Here is a 15731-nt window from a genome sequence, read left to right on the forward strand (position 1 = left end):
TTGATTAGTTCCAGCTGAGGCCAATTAGGCCTCTTCTTGACACATATCCCCTGAGCCACTCCCACACTCCCCTCCGCAGCTGAGCCTAACCACAACCTCCGCCACCACACATACATTAATCATAAATCCTTTCAAACAAAAGTGCTCAGTAAGATATGTGTTGGTCCAAGCATCTGAAATGTAAGAATGTGCTGCTGGTCTCTGTTGTCATATCTAATATATTTGCAATTTGGACTGTGGCTCTGACAAAAACAGCAATTTGAATACGTCACATGGTCTCAGGAAAATTAACATTTTGAAATTCTATAAACCAAGCAAGGAGTCAAACAAACAATAACCATGCACCACATCAGCAATAGAAACACACGTATGCATGGTTATACATGCAGGACAACACAACACGGGGTGGTAATTGTCTCCTTCACATCTACCTCGATGTCTAAAGAAAGGTTCATTGTGTTTTAAGAGTAAATTCCTGAAGTTTGTACCTTTTTTTATTTTTCTTAAACAAATATTGCTGCTGTTGCAAACATAATAACATTGTTATGCAGGCCTAAATTCACAAAGCCTGTAAGGTGTCACAGAATATTAGTATCAACTCCTATTTAGCTTCACATTGATCGTGATATGAAAGCTTCTTTAAGATCCGGATTGATCCAAAGAGCTTAATGAAGCCTGATCAAAGTTAACAGTTATTATCACAGTGTCCTGGTCACAATATTTGCTGAATTTAATGTGCAGCTTTGCCAGTAGAGCGCATAATTACCGTGAGCTAGCCAGCCGAGTTCAGGAGAGTCTCAAAGAAACAAGACGTCTTCCCGCGCCTCTCGGTAGAGGACCAAAACAAATCAATTAATGAGGTCAGCTGAGGCAGAATAAATTGAAGTATGGCATTATCAGCAAGTGACACCTGCAGTTAGTATTTTTAGTCTGTTACTGACTGAGGAAAGAAAACAAAAAAGTAAATTTTATTTTTAAAGCCGTGAATTCATATTTGTCTCAGTGGACAGGAAAAATGTCCCTTCTTAGTATGTGAATATATATTACATTTATATTGTATTTGTTATTAGTTTGTCAGTTTCCTTTCAACCACTTTTAATACACTAAGCGGCATAGAAGTGTCCATTAAATAAAGTGTGTGTTAAAGAGTCAGAATCTTTTGAAAAATGGGTCATATTTGATCCAAAACCCTTCATAATGCATGAATGGAAATCTCTAAAAGGACACATTTGCTGCAAAATGACATGGAATCCGAAAACTACCGTTTGAAAGCTCAGCTCTGCCCCTGACGCCACGCCCACCAGTGCTCAGCGATGATTTAATGACTTGTATTCTGGTGAAATATGATAAGTGCTCTGCCTGTTGCTCACCGTTAATAGCCGCCTCAGAATGAGGCTCTAACTTCGTCACTCAGCGGGGGGGCTGAAGACTCTCTGTAGTTGGTCAACAAGCAAAGTGCTGAACTGAGATGCTAAATAAAGATGCTGATAATTTGGCAACTTCTTTCAACAATGTTGACATAGTGACTGGAATGCTGATAAGTTATCCTTTGTTGACAGAAGTATTTACATTTCATGAATTTACATGATATTTCTCTGTTAGATATTTCCGTTTCTTGTTGCAAAGAGATAGTGACTGACTATAAAGGCGCAGAATAGTGAACGAGTGAGAAAACCAAGCTACTTGTGCACTTTCAGGCTGTGAAATACGGTTTATAACAAACTACAGCAGCATCACATTAAAGGGAGAGAAGAGCAGGAAGATGCAGGGGGAAGTGGAAAGAGTAAAAACAATATCATAAGGAGAATAAATGAAGAGAGAATGGGATGAGAAGGTTAAAAGGGATAGGAGGTTAAAGTTTGAGGGGTACCGGGACTAAACTGGGGTTGACGCGCAACATTGAAACTGAAAAGTCAAATGCATTAACATAAAGGAGAACTGTGGCTATGATTCGTATCTTAATTTGTAGTCCAGATGATGGCTGATGTGTGGATTGATGTTTTTCCTTTCAGGTCCAGTCGTTCAGCGTCAAAACGGGCCCTCCTCTGAAGAAAGCGAGGCACAGAGAAGGTACAATTTCTATCTGCTGTGGACAAGAGTGTACATGAAGCTGCCTTTGCACGGAGAAGCAATTAATACTTGATAAGATTCAGAGCAAATGGCAGAAGAAAGACAGAAGGAACACACTTTAAATGGAAGTACAAAACAAAGCGTCTTAGTCGTCTTTGCTGCTGCTATCTGCTGCTTCTATGATGTCTGTGGCACATTGATCCCTAACTAACCCGTTCAGATCTCAATTCAAAGACAGTGACTAACACCAGGCTTAGTTTATTGAAACAGACTGATCAGAAAAAAAGCTTAAAGAGCAGTGGCATGCTTCCTTCTGCTTCTTAGGATGATGGAGCAACATCAGATGCAGGTGCACAAGGAGAAGGTAAGACTTAAACAAACACCCACACCCAGTTATATAAACACACACACTCTCTCAGAAAAAAACTCTTAAGCTTTTTAGAAGAAAAAAAGTTACGCACACTCCAGATGTCAGCAAACAACCCTGTTGAGGAGCAAATGATATTTGCTCTGCTTTGTGTGTTTTTTTTAGCAAATTATCAGTGTTTGCTCAGGCAGAGCACACTTTATTTTAAATAGGTGAATTCATCGTGACTGAGTACCAGAGATTCCAGACCCTGATACAAAAGGTTCCTCGAGGGAAACGGTCTTTCCCAGTGTGGCTTGTGTTGGTGTTTCTATCCTTAGTATCCTTGATTATTTCTTATTTGCTATTGGCTTTTGTTTTTTGTGATTGCTCCTGATTTTCTCATCTTTACTTGCTTGGTTGCTTAATTGTTGCAATTGTGGAAGGTTGGCCAGAAGGTATGGCTATCGACCCGGGACCTGGTTAACTCTGAGATGCCACTTTAATTGGGTCTAGCGGTGACGTGGCGCTAAGGGTCAGCATCCGCGTCAGTATCAGCATCAGCAGGCAGGGTAGCTAACACCTTGGACTGCCTCTCACAGGGTGGAAGTATTTTTCTTCGTGTCCCATTATCCATGGCTGCCCCCTGGTGGCTCATGGTGGACATTTGTGTGTCAGTATAGTTATGCTATCAGTTAGAATGTATGTGTATGTAAGGTTAAGGCTGGTTGTAATGATACGTCTATTGTGTTGGCTGCAAAACAAATACTGCTGTCTACACATTAAACATAAATACATTCATCAAGAAACCCCTCTGTGTAAAAAAAAAATGTGAGTGCCTACTTAGGTTGTATTTATATTCATACAACCACAAGTACTGTATCTATAACTGTATTGGCGTAGAAACAAAACATCCAAAAGAAATATAGCTCTCCAGATTAAGCAGCAAACAAAACACCAAAATCACAATTATTTATACAATCCTTGCAAGTACCCATACTACTACGGTCAAGCCAGCCTCCACTTTAAAAAAGATGCTCAAGCCAGCTTCAACTTCAAAATAAGAGCAGACGTCCGGTGAACGTAATAATCAGGCAATACGCCTTTAAATACATATACCGTAATAGATTAAACTAAATGAATGACTGAAAAATCTTGACTTTTATAAATGGTGAATAAAAAAATGTAAAGGTAACTTTTCCTATATTGTGAAATTCTGATGTAGAATTTCAAAATAAAAGCTCTAGAAAATCCCATTCATGAGCAAAGGTTATTTACAAATAAATGTTTGATAATAATAATAATAATAATAATAATGCATTTTATTTGTAAAACACTTTTCATTCAAAAACAATCTCAGAATGTATTTCTAACTTTAGATTATATTTCAAAGAGAATGGTCCACAAACTAATCTCACATCTAGTAGATCCCCTCAAGATACCCCTTCGAGGGAATTAAGACATTCCGATGTTTGGGGGCTGATTTCAAAATGAAAGCCCATCAAAATCTCCTTCATGAGCCAACTTCAAATCAGCTCATGAGACCATTTATGTCTAATTTTAGATTATGGGTTATTTCATTTTTTATCTAGTTACAAACTCATTCTACTTCTTATGCATAGTAAACCACCTCCAGATGCCCCTCCGAGACAATCAATACATTCTGATGTTTTATTTCAAAATGCACGCTTGTACCGTGTAGCCTAGTGTAAATACGCATACTGGAAGAAAAAAAAAACGTGCGGGCTGGCTTGACTTTTTCAAAGTGGAGGCCGCTTGACCAGTCCCATACTGGCCACCACCCTGCAACAATTCTCAGCGCTTAATCATTCATATTTTCTCATTCACTAGTTTTTAAGACTCACTGGCTATAAAATGCTACTGTAGTAGTTTGAGTAAAAAGAGCTTTTCAAAACCAGGAATTGAAATGCCATGTTTTCAAACATTTGATACAAAGAAATACATGATTGGCCAAGTATGAGTGTAAAGTTGTTGCTGCTGAATACTTTCATTCTCTTTAATGTGTTTTTTGTTGTTGCAGCCATCAGACAAGAAATCGGCAGAATCAGTACATCCTAATCTCATCGGAGCAACAGTAGGAGGGAGGAGAGCAAGAGGAGGATGGACATGCAGATGCACAGACACGAGGACCAGGGGAATGTTCTCTCAATGTTTCTGTGACCTCGAGATGCCACGGTGCAAGTTGCAGAGATGTTGTGCCAACATGTAAGTCTGCTGGACAGAGAAAATGTCAGAAAGTAACAGAGCGAATGGGTTGATGAGACAGGGGAGCAGAATGATGCTTAAAGGAAGATTAACGGACAGACAAACTCAAACAGTGCATCGATAGACTCAGTCAGCCCAGCGTTGCAGCTCTTTGTTCAGTCCAAGTTTTAAGAACAAAATATTTTAATGTTTTAACCACACTTGGCTACTTAAAATACCTCTTTCTGCCATATAAACATCTCAAATGAGCAATTCATGTTTGGCAATTGATCAGATTACACACAATAACATTATACACAACTCCAGTTCAGGTTTCTCTCGACCTGTTCAAATGTGCGAGATCATTAAAGCTGAGGGATTATTCTCAAAACAGGCTGATAACGGTTGTAGATAGATATAAAACAATGTAGTACTACATCCTATATTTTGTGAACCTCCCAAGTATGCATGAAACCCCTATTTCTATATGAATTGATTTTTAATTGGATTTTGAAGTGGAAAAAAAAAGAAAATACAAATGGTGGTACATTTATTCATGTAGTTTGTTTCCATGAAGATTCCCCTTTCTATATATGAAATGTTGAACTTGATAAGGGTAGCAATGTAAAAAAAAAAAAGGGGGGGGGACAGAGAGAGATGGCAATATGCAAATTTTACCGCATGAGAATGTGCAGAGAGTGAATATTGCTTTCTGTCCGCTCTCAACTACGTTCTAATTTAAAAGCTAATAATAAATTCATTCAAACAATAGACGTGTCCACACAATACTCCGCTCTGTGTGTGTTCCCTTGTGTTGTGTGGAAAGTTTACAAGGAAAGGAAAGAAAATGTCAAATTAACCACAAAGTAATATTCTTTACAGTAGTTTCTTCTTGTAAAGATATTTTACATTTTTTAGATAGTGCATTCATTTAAATAGAAACAACAAATATACCGCTTATCAACCACAACAATCAGATAAAGTGGATAGGCAAAATAACAGAAACAATTAACAAAACAATACCAGTTTGATGAAACTGTATTTGCATGCCAATGTTGATTGGCTGTAGGACTAGTGTTCACAAAAAGATACTCACTACAGCTGATTGAAAGTGACTTGCTGAGCAACATGAAATGCCCACTTCTGCTCATCTGACAGTTAAAAAAAAAAGAAGAATTAACTGGAATTATCTTAATAACTACTTTTTGGGATTACAAGGGTGTTCCTGTTATTTTGTCCAATATTTATATATGCAATTAAACAGTTTACAGCACAATGAAGCTGCGAACATGCAGAATTGGGTCATCACTAAAGAAACTGAACTACTCTGAGAGCCTTTGAGTGCCTCCATTCTCACAATCAGAAATGTAAAAAACGTACAGTAACGGGTGTAGGCAAGAAACAAAAGAGTTAGTGACATTTCTAATAAACCTCATGAGAATGTACATTAGCTTTTCCTACATAAAATAGGATTTGATTTGTGTTGAAATATCTTTTTCATCATTTTACCTTCTGGATATGAGGAAATGTCATTAGTTTCACAACAGGCCATCTGCTTATAGCAGGAATAAAAGCGTGAATGAGGTGAGGAGACCAATAATAATATTATGATATTTCATAATGTGTCCAAACATTTAACAACTGAAATTCACATTTCTGTTCAAAGGGAAATATAATCAGTCACAGATCTATTCCTCCTTGTTTGGCTTGTACTCCCGTTTGATTCTGGCATATGGTCCGATGCTGTCGTCGAACACAAAGTCCCATAATACCTGAATCCAGGAAGTGTGTTGAGGCAGGGAGTTGTAAAACTCTGCTGCAATTTGCTTTACCTGCCAAAAAAACAAAAACATAAGTGAGAATTAGAACCTGTGAAAAAAAAAGGAAGTTAATTGTTCATCAGCTATATGTGAAATATAGACATAGCATCTAAATTGCAGTTGTAAAGTGCGGGAAGCACCTCAGGGTCTCAGAAAAAGGCATATACAAAAAATATCACTACAACAATCAAATACAAAGACTAATCAAATCTGACATTTTACTACTTTGTTCAACAGGAAAACATATTGCACAGTTTCTCTTATAAAGGACTTTCTGTCGAAACCATCAGACACAGTTTGGACCGCTGTGGCCACAGTTGACATAGCGTGATACTAATGCACTGAATGATTTTATTTATTTTTTATTTACAATTTTTTTCAGGAACTTGATACTTCATAAACAGTAAACGAACTAAAGCAAAAAATGTTTATGCCCGACTTCTGTGTCAAAAGGCAGATATCTCACTTTGGATCTCATGCTCTGATGATGCAAGAGAAGCAGCAGTTAATCAATTACAGAACCCGGCCTTTCATCTGATAAATATTTGCAGTTGATTGAAACAAATTGCCATTTAGCACCAAGGTACTGAAAGACAGGAGGGGCCCGTCTTATCTGGCCACACCTTCAGAAAAATCTCCCACAACCTCAAAAGAATGACGAGTCCAAAGTTGGAAATGAAGCCATGATTTATCACAGGAACACAGTCTCACCTGAGGTAGTTTGCTGCCAGGTATGCTCGGGAAGTCATGGTGCTCCATGTGATAACCAACGTTGAAGGTGATGAGATTCAGTGGTCCGTAGTAGGAATACGTCTCGTGTCCCTTCAGGAACATGTAATGTTCAGCTATGAAATGTCCTGAGATAGGATGCAGTCCCATACACAGGATAGTACCTGCAATGAGGTAGACAATGGGCTTCAGCCCCCATAGGTGGTAGATCATTATGTCTACTATTATCTGAACAGCTGCATTTAGGATCTCCAGCTGACCCACTGGTTTAGGATTGACCAACAATGGGCGAAAGGCGTAGAAGAAAGGCTGGAGGAAGAGCCAGAGGACCTTCCTGGCCGGGGTGCAGAAGAACCATCCCTCAATGTCTGTGGGGATGTCAACATCCAGCTGGTCCACACCAAGATACCGATGGTGGTCAATGTGGTATTTCTTAAAGGAGGCAGAGTACGGCAACCCAATGGGCAGGTTGGCCCACATGGCAAACCAGCGGTTCCACTTTGCCAGCTTGTTGCCAAAGGCCACGTTGTGAGAGATGTCGTGGATGGCCAGAGTCAGGGAGTGGTTGATGCAGCCTCCGAAGGTGTAAGCCCAGAAGAAGATCCACTTCCAGGAGAGGTCATGGACCAGGTAGCAGGCCAGGAGCTGGGTCAGGACCATGCCAGATACTACCCACTTCAGCTGGGGATCCGGCCCCATCAGAGACTTGATCTCTGGATATTTGGCTTGGGAGAGAAGTAGATGGAAAAGGATGTGGAGAGAAATTAGGTGATAGCCGGAAAGAAAGCGAGTTGGAAGAGCAGAAGGGGATTAAAGGGAGGAAAAAAAGAAAGTATAGAGATTTGAAAAGTGAAAAATAGTAAAGGGAACCAAATTAAAGGAAGGGAATTGAATGGGAAGAGAAAAGTTTAGTGATTAATTTTGTTTCTATTTTTTGGTATGATTTTGTAGGATGTAGGAAAGTTAAATATATGTCATGAATCCAACAGGAAAACTGTTAAGCGGGACTCATTCACCCTCAATTGTATAAGTTTGATCTCAACTTATGATACTCTACAACTCAAAAAACACAATCAGGCATGTTGTATGATACCAGCTCTTCCCCCGTGAAGAGCTGGTATCAAGTCATTTTAATTAGCATCCCAACATGCATTAGCTGAAGATGTCTATGCAGCATCATGCAGTTGCTCATGCAAGTCTGTCAGGCTCCTTTCCCTCAGCTCATTTCTATAATACACTATGCAAAACGGGCTCAACATGGTAACTAAAAGGGTTTCACTGCATGCAGGTTCCCCCTTTACTGACCAAACCCGTCTAATTTAGTTAATGTTTAACCAATAGTTTTCAATAGTTATTCCCTAAACAAAGGAGGAGGTGGAGCCACAATAGGCTGCAGACCTGGCAAACAACTATCCATTCAAGGCAACATGTAGTTGCTTGTCAATCAAAATATACCACATGATCATGTAAAAGGTGAGGTTCAATGACGCACTCACATCCCTCTGCTTCTCCCCTCAGGGCGAGGCAGAGGATAATTAAAAGAAAAATACACTTTAATAATTCAAAGCCTGGTGGTGTCAAACAACCAATCATCACCTTCTGGATGACCTTCTATGTGCTTCTTTCAGAGCAACTACATTTGTGGAAAAGCCAGGATCGAATTAACGTCAATCAAATTACATAGTAGACCAGATTAAAAAAGATGACTTCTGTTGATACAGATTTTACATGTTTAAAGAAATGAGAAAAATAATAAGGACCATTGGCTATAGACAGTTTGGACAATTATGATCTCACATTAATAATTTATTGACAACAGACACGGGTCAAGGCGGTGTGTTCAATTAAGGTTACACTCTCACGGATCCTTCCAAATCCCTCGACTCTCACAAAGCCTTTCTCCTCACTTCATGCATAGCCCTGCAACTGTTTTGGTCATGCGCTGGGAATGTCGTGTTACCAGCAGAGGCGTTGGCAACTGCACCTGCTATCAATCTGCTGGTACTATCTTCTAAGTCAGAGAAAATAATGACTGATAAAACAACAGGTGATAGCCATGAGTTAGATTTCCAAGTAAAACTCAAATCTGGTATCTAACTCACTTTAACAACATACATGTTGCTTTATCTCCCATTGCTGCTGATTACACCCTCTTTAGTTTGACCTTTGCTTTAAAAATAATGAAAATAACACTACCTCAAAATTCAAGTTGAAGAAACAAATTGTGAAATAAATAAAATCTTTTTAAACATTTGTCAAATTGTTAATGTGACTTTTACTGCTCTTTTATTTTATATCATATATATTTACCGTTGAAGATTTTTAAATGGAGATTAAAAGAATAGTTATGCTTGAAAAGAATGGTGTAACTCACATCCCCATAGAAATGACTCACTTAAACTCATGTTTGTCTTGTCAGTTTCTATGTTTCCCCTACATCCATTGTGGACTGCTCATTCAGCAACAGCTAGTGAACAGGTTTAACCGGCTGTGACCTTAAAAAAATGCGAGGAAAAATGTTGGCTACGCTTAAACTTAGTATCCAAACTACCAAGGGATCAGCAGACTTCTCAGTTTTATTAGTTTTTAAATAAAATCTTACCCAGAATTTCTTTTCTTCTTGAAGTGTGCGGCTGGTCATTGTAGACCCATTCAAAGTCGCCTCTTCCACCTGTCTTGCCCATGACAAACCTTTCTCTATCCAAGGCAACCGACTTAGTGGCGTTACGTGTGTCATCAAACCTGAACAGTATCGGGACACACCCGCTTTCACTGGTTGTGGGCTGCAGGTGTGAGGTTTGATCACAAACTCCTCCCCCGAGTTGAGCGCCTGCTGGCTACGTAATCATTTGCTCCCCAGCATGCAAACAAACTGCATCTTTACATTATATCACGAGAAACAACTGTTATTACACTTCTAGGCCTATGTATTTAGAGGGATGATGTGTACTGGTATTGCAAAAGTAATAGTGTATTTTAAAGAAGAAAATACAGGCCATACATTAATCCCAAATCCTTTTTCAAGCAAAAGTGCTCAGTAAGATATTTGTTGGTCTCAGCTTCTGAAATGTGAAAATGTGCTCCTTGTCTCTGTTTTCATTATACATGTAATATATTTGCGTTTGGGCTCTGACGAGAAAATAAAGAGGCAATTTGAATATGTCACATGCATGGTCTCAGGAAAATTATTATTTTAAAATTATATAAACCAAGCAAGGAGTAAAACAAACAAAGAAAGAAGCTCAAATGTTTCTCAAGACTCCGAAATAATAGTTAGCTTAAATTAAGACATAATTTTGATGTATTATTATTAGATATCCTCTTTAATGTTTTATTACATGTTAGGCTATAATGAATATGACTATAATGTTGTTTCGCTTAAAACACATTGATCGCATATACATATTGATATACATATAAATTCATGTCAATATCTTTATGGACAAGTTATAAGAAATAAGACGCTGAAGGTTTGAGTTTCCCATTTGAGAGGGATCTGGTCCAAATCACGCGAGACTTCAGAACTAGAGCATTGTGGCGACGAGAGTACAGTACAGTAGTGTAGAGTTGTTGTAGGAGAGGGAGGAGGAAGGCTGAGTTTAGACAGGAGCAAAAGAGAGTGTAAAAATAGCCTATCAGAAGGAGGAAATACAATATTTATCATGGCGTCGGGGGACACTCTGTACATAGAAACGGACGGGTCAGAAATGCCAGCCGAAATAGTGGAACTGCATGAAATCGAAGTAGAGACAATCGAGACCACAATTGTTGGAGACGACGGTGAACACCAGCCGATGATCGCGTTACAGCCTCTGGACTCAGACGATCCTCACTCCATTCACTCGCACCAAGAGGTGATTTTGGTACAAACGAGAGAGGAGGTGGTGGGCGAAGACGACTCTGAGCTGAACACGGATGACGGTTTTGAGGACCAGATCCTGATCCCGGTGCCTGCGGTGGAGGAGGACTATATCGAACAGACTCTTGTTACTGTCGCCGGGAGAAGCTCTTCGACAGGCCGGATGAAGAGGGCTGGAAGCGGGAAGAGAGCGGGCAAAAAGAGCTACCTGAGCGGGGGAGAAATGGGCAGGAAGTGGGAACAGAAGCAGGTCCAGATAAAGACTTTGGAGGGCGAGTTTTCAGTGACTATGTGGGCATCGGGTAAGTGTAGAGCCTTGAGTGAATTATCTCCAGCTGGCCCCTCGCTTTGTTCTCAGCCTGTGTGCCGTGTGACTGGGCCTCGTTGGCGCCTGGTCCTCCGCTAAAGTAGAAACTATCACCCAACTGTGAGCCACTTAAAATCCATTTGAAATGTTTTGTTTTTATGGGAAGCCATGTTTTATGTGTCGATGGGCGCCGCCATATTTCCCCGGTCTAGAAAGTATGGCGGCCCGAAAAAATGGCGTTTATTTGGCCGACGAAGATGGCGGCGAGTGTGGGAGCGAGTGCAGCTGGCTCCGCTAGGCCGCTGTGGCGCAGTTCAACGGGAACGGTGGTGGTGCCTTCAGGGACCCCTCACACTTACAGCTTAGTACACGTTACGTTGATTCAATATGGTTCCAGCGAAATAAAACCCTAGATCTCAAATATGTATTCTGTTTTATCGTGCTGTGCATCGCGGACGTTATTATTTAATGTCGATGAACTTTGACGTTAGCACAGTTGATTGTCTTATTATCCTCGGATCTTGGTTACATGTCATTTAGCCGACGCTTTTATCCAAAGCGACTTACAATAAGTGCATCAACCTAGAGTACAAACTAAGAACAACAAGAATACAGAAAGTAACATTTCCTCAACAGTCAAACTACAAAAGTACCATAATAAGAGCTATCTAAGTGCCACTGAAGTGCTAATCTGTGTTTTAATCCAGATATAGTCGGAAAAAATGTGTTTTGAGTTTCCGGCGGAAGCTGTAGAGACTTTATATTACCTATATTGTTTAAACGGTGACACATTCCTACATAATACCAGCAACCTCTTAAATTTAATATCTTATATTTGAGAAGTGTATGTTTGTAAACACGGATGTGTGAATCTTCCCGTGCTGTTTCCCTCATAGCGAGTTTATTAAAGGAAGATATTCACAAAAAATATCACTTATTTGCACATAATTTGAGTCTTTTATTTTCCATACTATGTATATTTTCTAGGGCTGTCAATCGATTTAAAAAAATTAACTAATTAATCGCACATTTTGAAATTGCGATTAATTAATCGCGATTAAAAGTGTTTTTCTTCTTTTTAAAGACAAACCTTCACACAGAGCTGTGTTTTCAAAGAGGCTCCTACATATACAGTGCCAGCGAGGTATTTAATATCGTGGATGATAAATTGTTTCTTCAGTGAAACATCAGATTAGTAAAAAAATATATATATATTGAGACCCCATTGGTCCTGTCATCTTTAACATTGAACAGCAGCAGAACCAGTGGCCTTGGTGACTGACTGACATTCACATATGTCAGGTTAACCCTCTGGAGGCTGGGGGCATTTTATACATTTTACAAAAACAAAAAAAAATTCACCGTTTAAAGTCTTTTGCATGTGACACACCCCCACGTGTCCTACATCAAACATTCCAGAACAATCTCAGCTCTGAAATGAGGCTCATTGTCCTCGCGCCGTGTCCTCTGGTTCTCTGACTGACAGGCTGCTATAGAGCCTAACCTGTGAGGTGGGAGGTCCTTTGTGATTTACTGAGTGTTCATTGGTTGTTTTTTTACCGAAATGTTGACAGACAAACGGATTGACAAATCACGGTGAAGGTTTCGTGTGACGAGTTCTTTCCGCGCCGCGTCACCCGACACGTCGCCCTCCGTTCCTCTGTGTATCAGAGGGGGAGACGGGAGGAAGGAGGAGCAGGAGGAAACCCGACTGATTCATCCACGAGTTTAAACTGATTTCTGCTCCTTATTTTCGCGGAGAAATAATTGTTTTAAAAACGGAAAGTGTCAAACCGTACTGCCGCGGTTAAAAAATAAAATAAAAAGGTGCGTTAATTGCGTTAAAATATTTTAGTGCGTTAACGCGGCCAAATTAATCGCATAGATTAACGCGTTAACGATGACAGCCCTAATATTTTCCATTTAAAAAACACAATGACACTTTTTGTATCCATGTTTTTTTCTTAATACAGACCATCAAGTCGAAGTCCGTACTTCCTGTCCGATGCTTCTGTTAGTAGAATTTAAATAACATTGGCAAGAAATACTAATGAGGGGTTGTCATGAACAAAGGTTTATCTCTAAATGTCTTTAATCCATTATGTTCACATGTTCTGATATGGTTAATTTCCAACACCTCTCTTCCTCTCATTCAGATGACAAGAAGGACATAGACCACGAGGAGCAAATCTCAGGGGAAAACTCTCCTCCAGATTATTCTGAATACATGACGGGGAAGAAGCTTCCTCCTGGAGGTATCCCAGGCATTGACCTCTCAGACCCCAAACAGCTGGCAGAGTTTGCACGGTAGGATGTTTGTTAACTCCGGCTGATGATGGCAAGTCAAATTCATTGGGCCAAAGGAAATGGATTCGTACAACAGTTTTCAAAAGAGATGTGCGCAGGGTTCGTGGAAAAGTCATGGAATTAAAAAATATTCATTTCCAGGCCTGGAAAAGTCATGAAAAAAAAATGAAATCCCAAAAGTTTTGGAAAAGTCATGGAGAAGTTTTATATTCACGTGTTAATTTACACTGTGTATATATGCTGTATGCTTTGGAATTCTCATTGTTAGTATAAAATACTATATGCTCTCACTTGTTCATGTATACACCAAGATTTCACACAATGTTTGGTCATGGACATCCTTTGGTCAACATGTGTATGAACCCTGTGTGCAGTATTTAACGTAATATTGATTTAAATGACTAGGTGTCCAGGAGTTATTAATGTTATTTAAGTAAACGCATTCGAGTGTTTGTCCGTTTGTTTCAGGAATGTGGATAGTTGTGTGAACAGTCTATAACGATGTGACCACTTGTATCTCTGCAGAATGAAGCCAAGAAAAGTAAAAGAAGATGATGCACCAAGAACGATAGCCTGTCCACATAAAGTGAGTGCATTGGTCTGTTCGTTACACCAGCTTGTGCTGCGCCCAAGATGGTAAACATTCACCAACAGAAGCCTTCGCGCTTCTATTGCATGTCCCGATTGTGAACATTACTGTGCGGAGAACCGTAAAGTGAATATGTCCCGAGTGATTAGCTTCATCTGGTTTCTCTCGCCGGCTCAGGGATGTACCAAGATGTTCAGGGACAACTCGGCGATGAGAAAGCACTTGCACACCCACGGGCCCCGTGTGCATGTCTGTGCAGAGTGCGGCAAAGCCTTCGTGGAGAGTTCAAAACTGAAAAGACATCAACTGGTACACACGGGAGAGAAACCTTTCCAGGTAAATCCTTTTTTATTTTCCTTCTTCTTCTGAAAGGTCCATAATTTGAATGTGCTTCAAAATAAATATTTTAATATATACCTGAAATGTAAGCGTTGCACAATTTGCTTTGTGAAAGAGCAATTCTATACTGACCTTGTTGTTTTCTGAAATGCCTGCCGTTGAGATTCTATTAGTTTCATCTGTGAGCCACGATGAGACATGCGTTGACTCTCTTTCTCTCATTCTCAGTGCACATTTGAGGGCTGTGGCAAGCGGTTCTCTCTGGACTTTAACCTGCGCACACATGTGCGTATTCACACTGGCGACCGCCCGTACGTGTGCCCCTTTGATGGCTGCAACAAAAAGTTTGCCCAGTCAACCAACCTGAAGTCTCACATCCTCACACACGCCAAAGCCAAAAACAACCAGTGAAAAGACGACGCGAGCGTACACTGGAGGACTTGACCCGCATCGCCGCTTCTTGACAAACTGCCCCGTGGCCCGGCTTTGTTGTGAAGCAACAAGTCCCCCTCTGTATTATCTCTAGATCAGAGTTTTTTGAGAAATGAGTTTTTCTCAAACTTTTAATAAACTGATGGCGGTTTGAACAATGAACTCATGAGAACCCCACCCCCCTCAGGCATCTCTCTACCCTACTTTGGCGCTGACTGGATGGAACAATTTACGCTTTCTTCTTGTGAAGATGTTAATTCATGGATCTGCACCTAAAGCATATGTATACCTTAACACAGCCATTTAAAAAAAGTTTTTGCAATTAGTAAAATTTGCTTCAATCCTCAGCAATGACACCTTTTCAATTTTCTACTTTCCCCAAGTGTGCATATTGTACACGGTTTGACAAGCTGTGGTAATGTATGTAGTAAGATTGTCCCTGTAGCTCTTCATAGGTTTGTTTGAACTCTCCCTTTCAGAGTTTTTCAAGAAGGGTCTGGGTAATCTTTGCATATATTCATTTTGTACAACACAATATCCGAATCATGTAGATAGCCATGTGATTTTCAATAGGTCGCCAATTAAAATGTTTTTCTCCCTTGCACTGTAAAACACCAAGTGTCATCTGTCCTTACAATTAAAATTCCACCCTAATATATATATACCTAAAAAGTTAGCTGTTTAAGTATCAATTTCATTGAGACACAAGTTGCTCAAAACTAATGAGG

The 15731-nt window shown here is 39.9% G+C and overlaps 2 protein-coding genes across 2 annotated transcripts; one reads left to right on the top strand and one right to left on the bottom strand.

The window, feature by feature from the left end:
* Nucleotides 1–4392: 4392 nt before the first annotated feature.
* degs2 (delta(4)-desaturase, sphingolipid 2) lies at nucleotides 4393–9934 on the bottom strand. The gene is made up of 3 exons (XM_056427205.1): nucleotides 9773–9934; nucleotides 7153–7895; nucleotides 4393–6453 (listed from the first exon to the last, which is right to left on the bottom strand). The coding sequence occupies exons 1-3, from the start codon at nucleotides 9852–9854 to the stop codon at nucleotides 6310–6312; spliced, it is 969 nt and encodes a 322-aa protein (XP_056283180.1). The 5' UTR covers nucleotides 9855–9934; the 3' UTR covers nucleotides 4393–6309.
* An 842-nt stretch (nucleotides 9935–10776) lies between these two features.
* Nucleotides 10777–15605, top strand: yy1a (YY1 transcription factor a). Its single transcript, XM_056427202.1, has 5 exons — nucleotides 10777–11331; nucleotides 13493–13643; nucleotides 14169–14229; nucleotides 14410–14568; nucleotides 14800–15605. The coding sequence occupies exons 1-5, from the start codon at nucleotides 10833–10835 to the stop codon at nucleotides 14980–14982; spliced, it is 1053 nt and encodes a 350-aa protein (XP_056283177.1). The 5' UTR covers nucleotides 10777–10832; the 3' UTR covers nucleotides 14983–15605.
* The last annotated feature ends 126 nt before the right edge of the window (nucleotides 15606–15731 follow it).

Source organism: Pseudoliparis swirei, chromosome 11 (assembly GCF_029220125.1).
Source record: "Pseudoliparis swirei isolate HS2019 ecotype Mariana Trench chromosome 11, NWPU_hadal_v1, whole genome shotgun sequence".
NCBI lineage: Eukaryota > Metazoa > Chordata > Actinopteri > Perciformes > Liparidae > Pseudoliparis > Pseudoliparis swirei.

Excerpts from the sequence above, each read along its gene's own strand:
- degs2 (XM_056427205.1), bottom strand. The coding sequence starts at position 9,854 with ATGGGCAAGACAGGTGGAAGAGGCGACTTTGAATGGGTCTACAATGAC. Across the intron at positions 7,896-9,772 it reads AAGAAGAAAAGAAATTCTGG|CCAAATATCCAGAGATCAAG; the intron begins GTAAGATTTTAT and ends TTCTCTCCCAAG. Across the intron at positions 6,454-7,152 it reads CTGGCAGCAAACTACCTCAG|GTAAAGCAAATTGCAGCAGA; the intron begins GTGAGACTGTGT and ends TTTTTTTGGCAG.
- yy1a (XM_056427202.1), top strand. The coding sequence starts at position 10,833 with ATGGCGTCGGGGGACACTCTGTACATAGAAACGGACGGGTCAGAAATG. Across the intron at positions 13,644-14,168 it reads CAGCTGGCAGAGTTTGCACG|AATGAAGCCAAGAAAAGTAA; the intron begins GTAGGATGTTTG and ends GTATCTCTGCAG. Across the intron at positions 14,569-14,799 it reads CGGGAGAGAAACCTTTCCAG|TGCACATTTGAGGGCTGTGG; the intron begins GTAAATCCTTTT and ends TCTCATTCTCAG.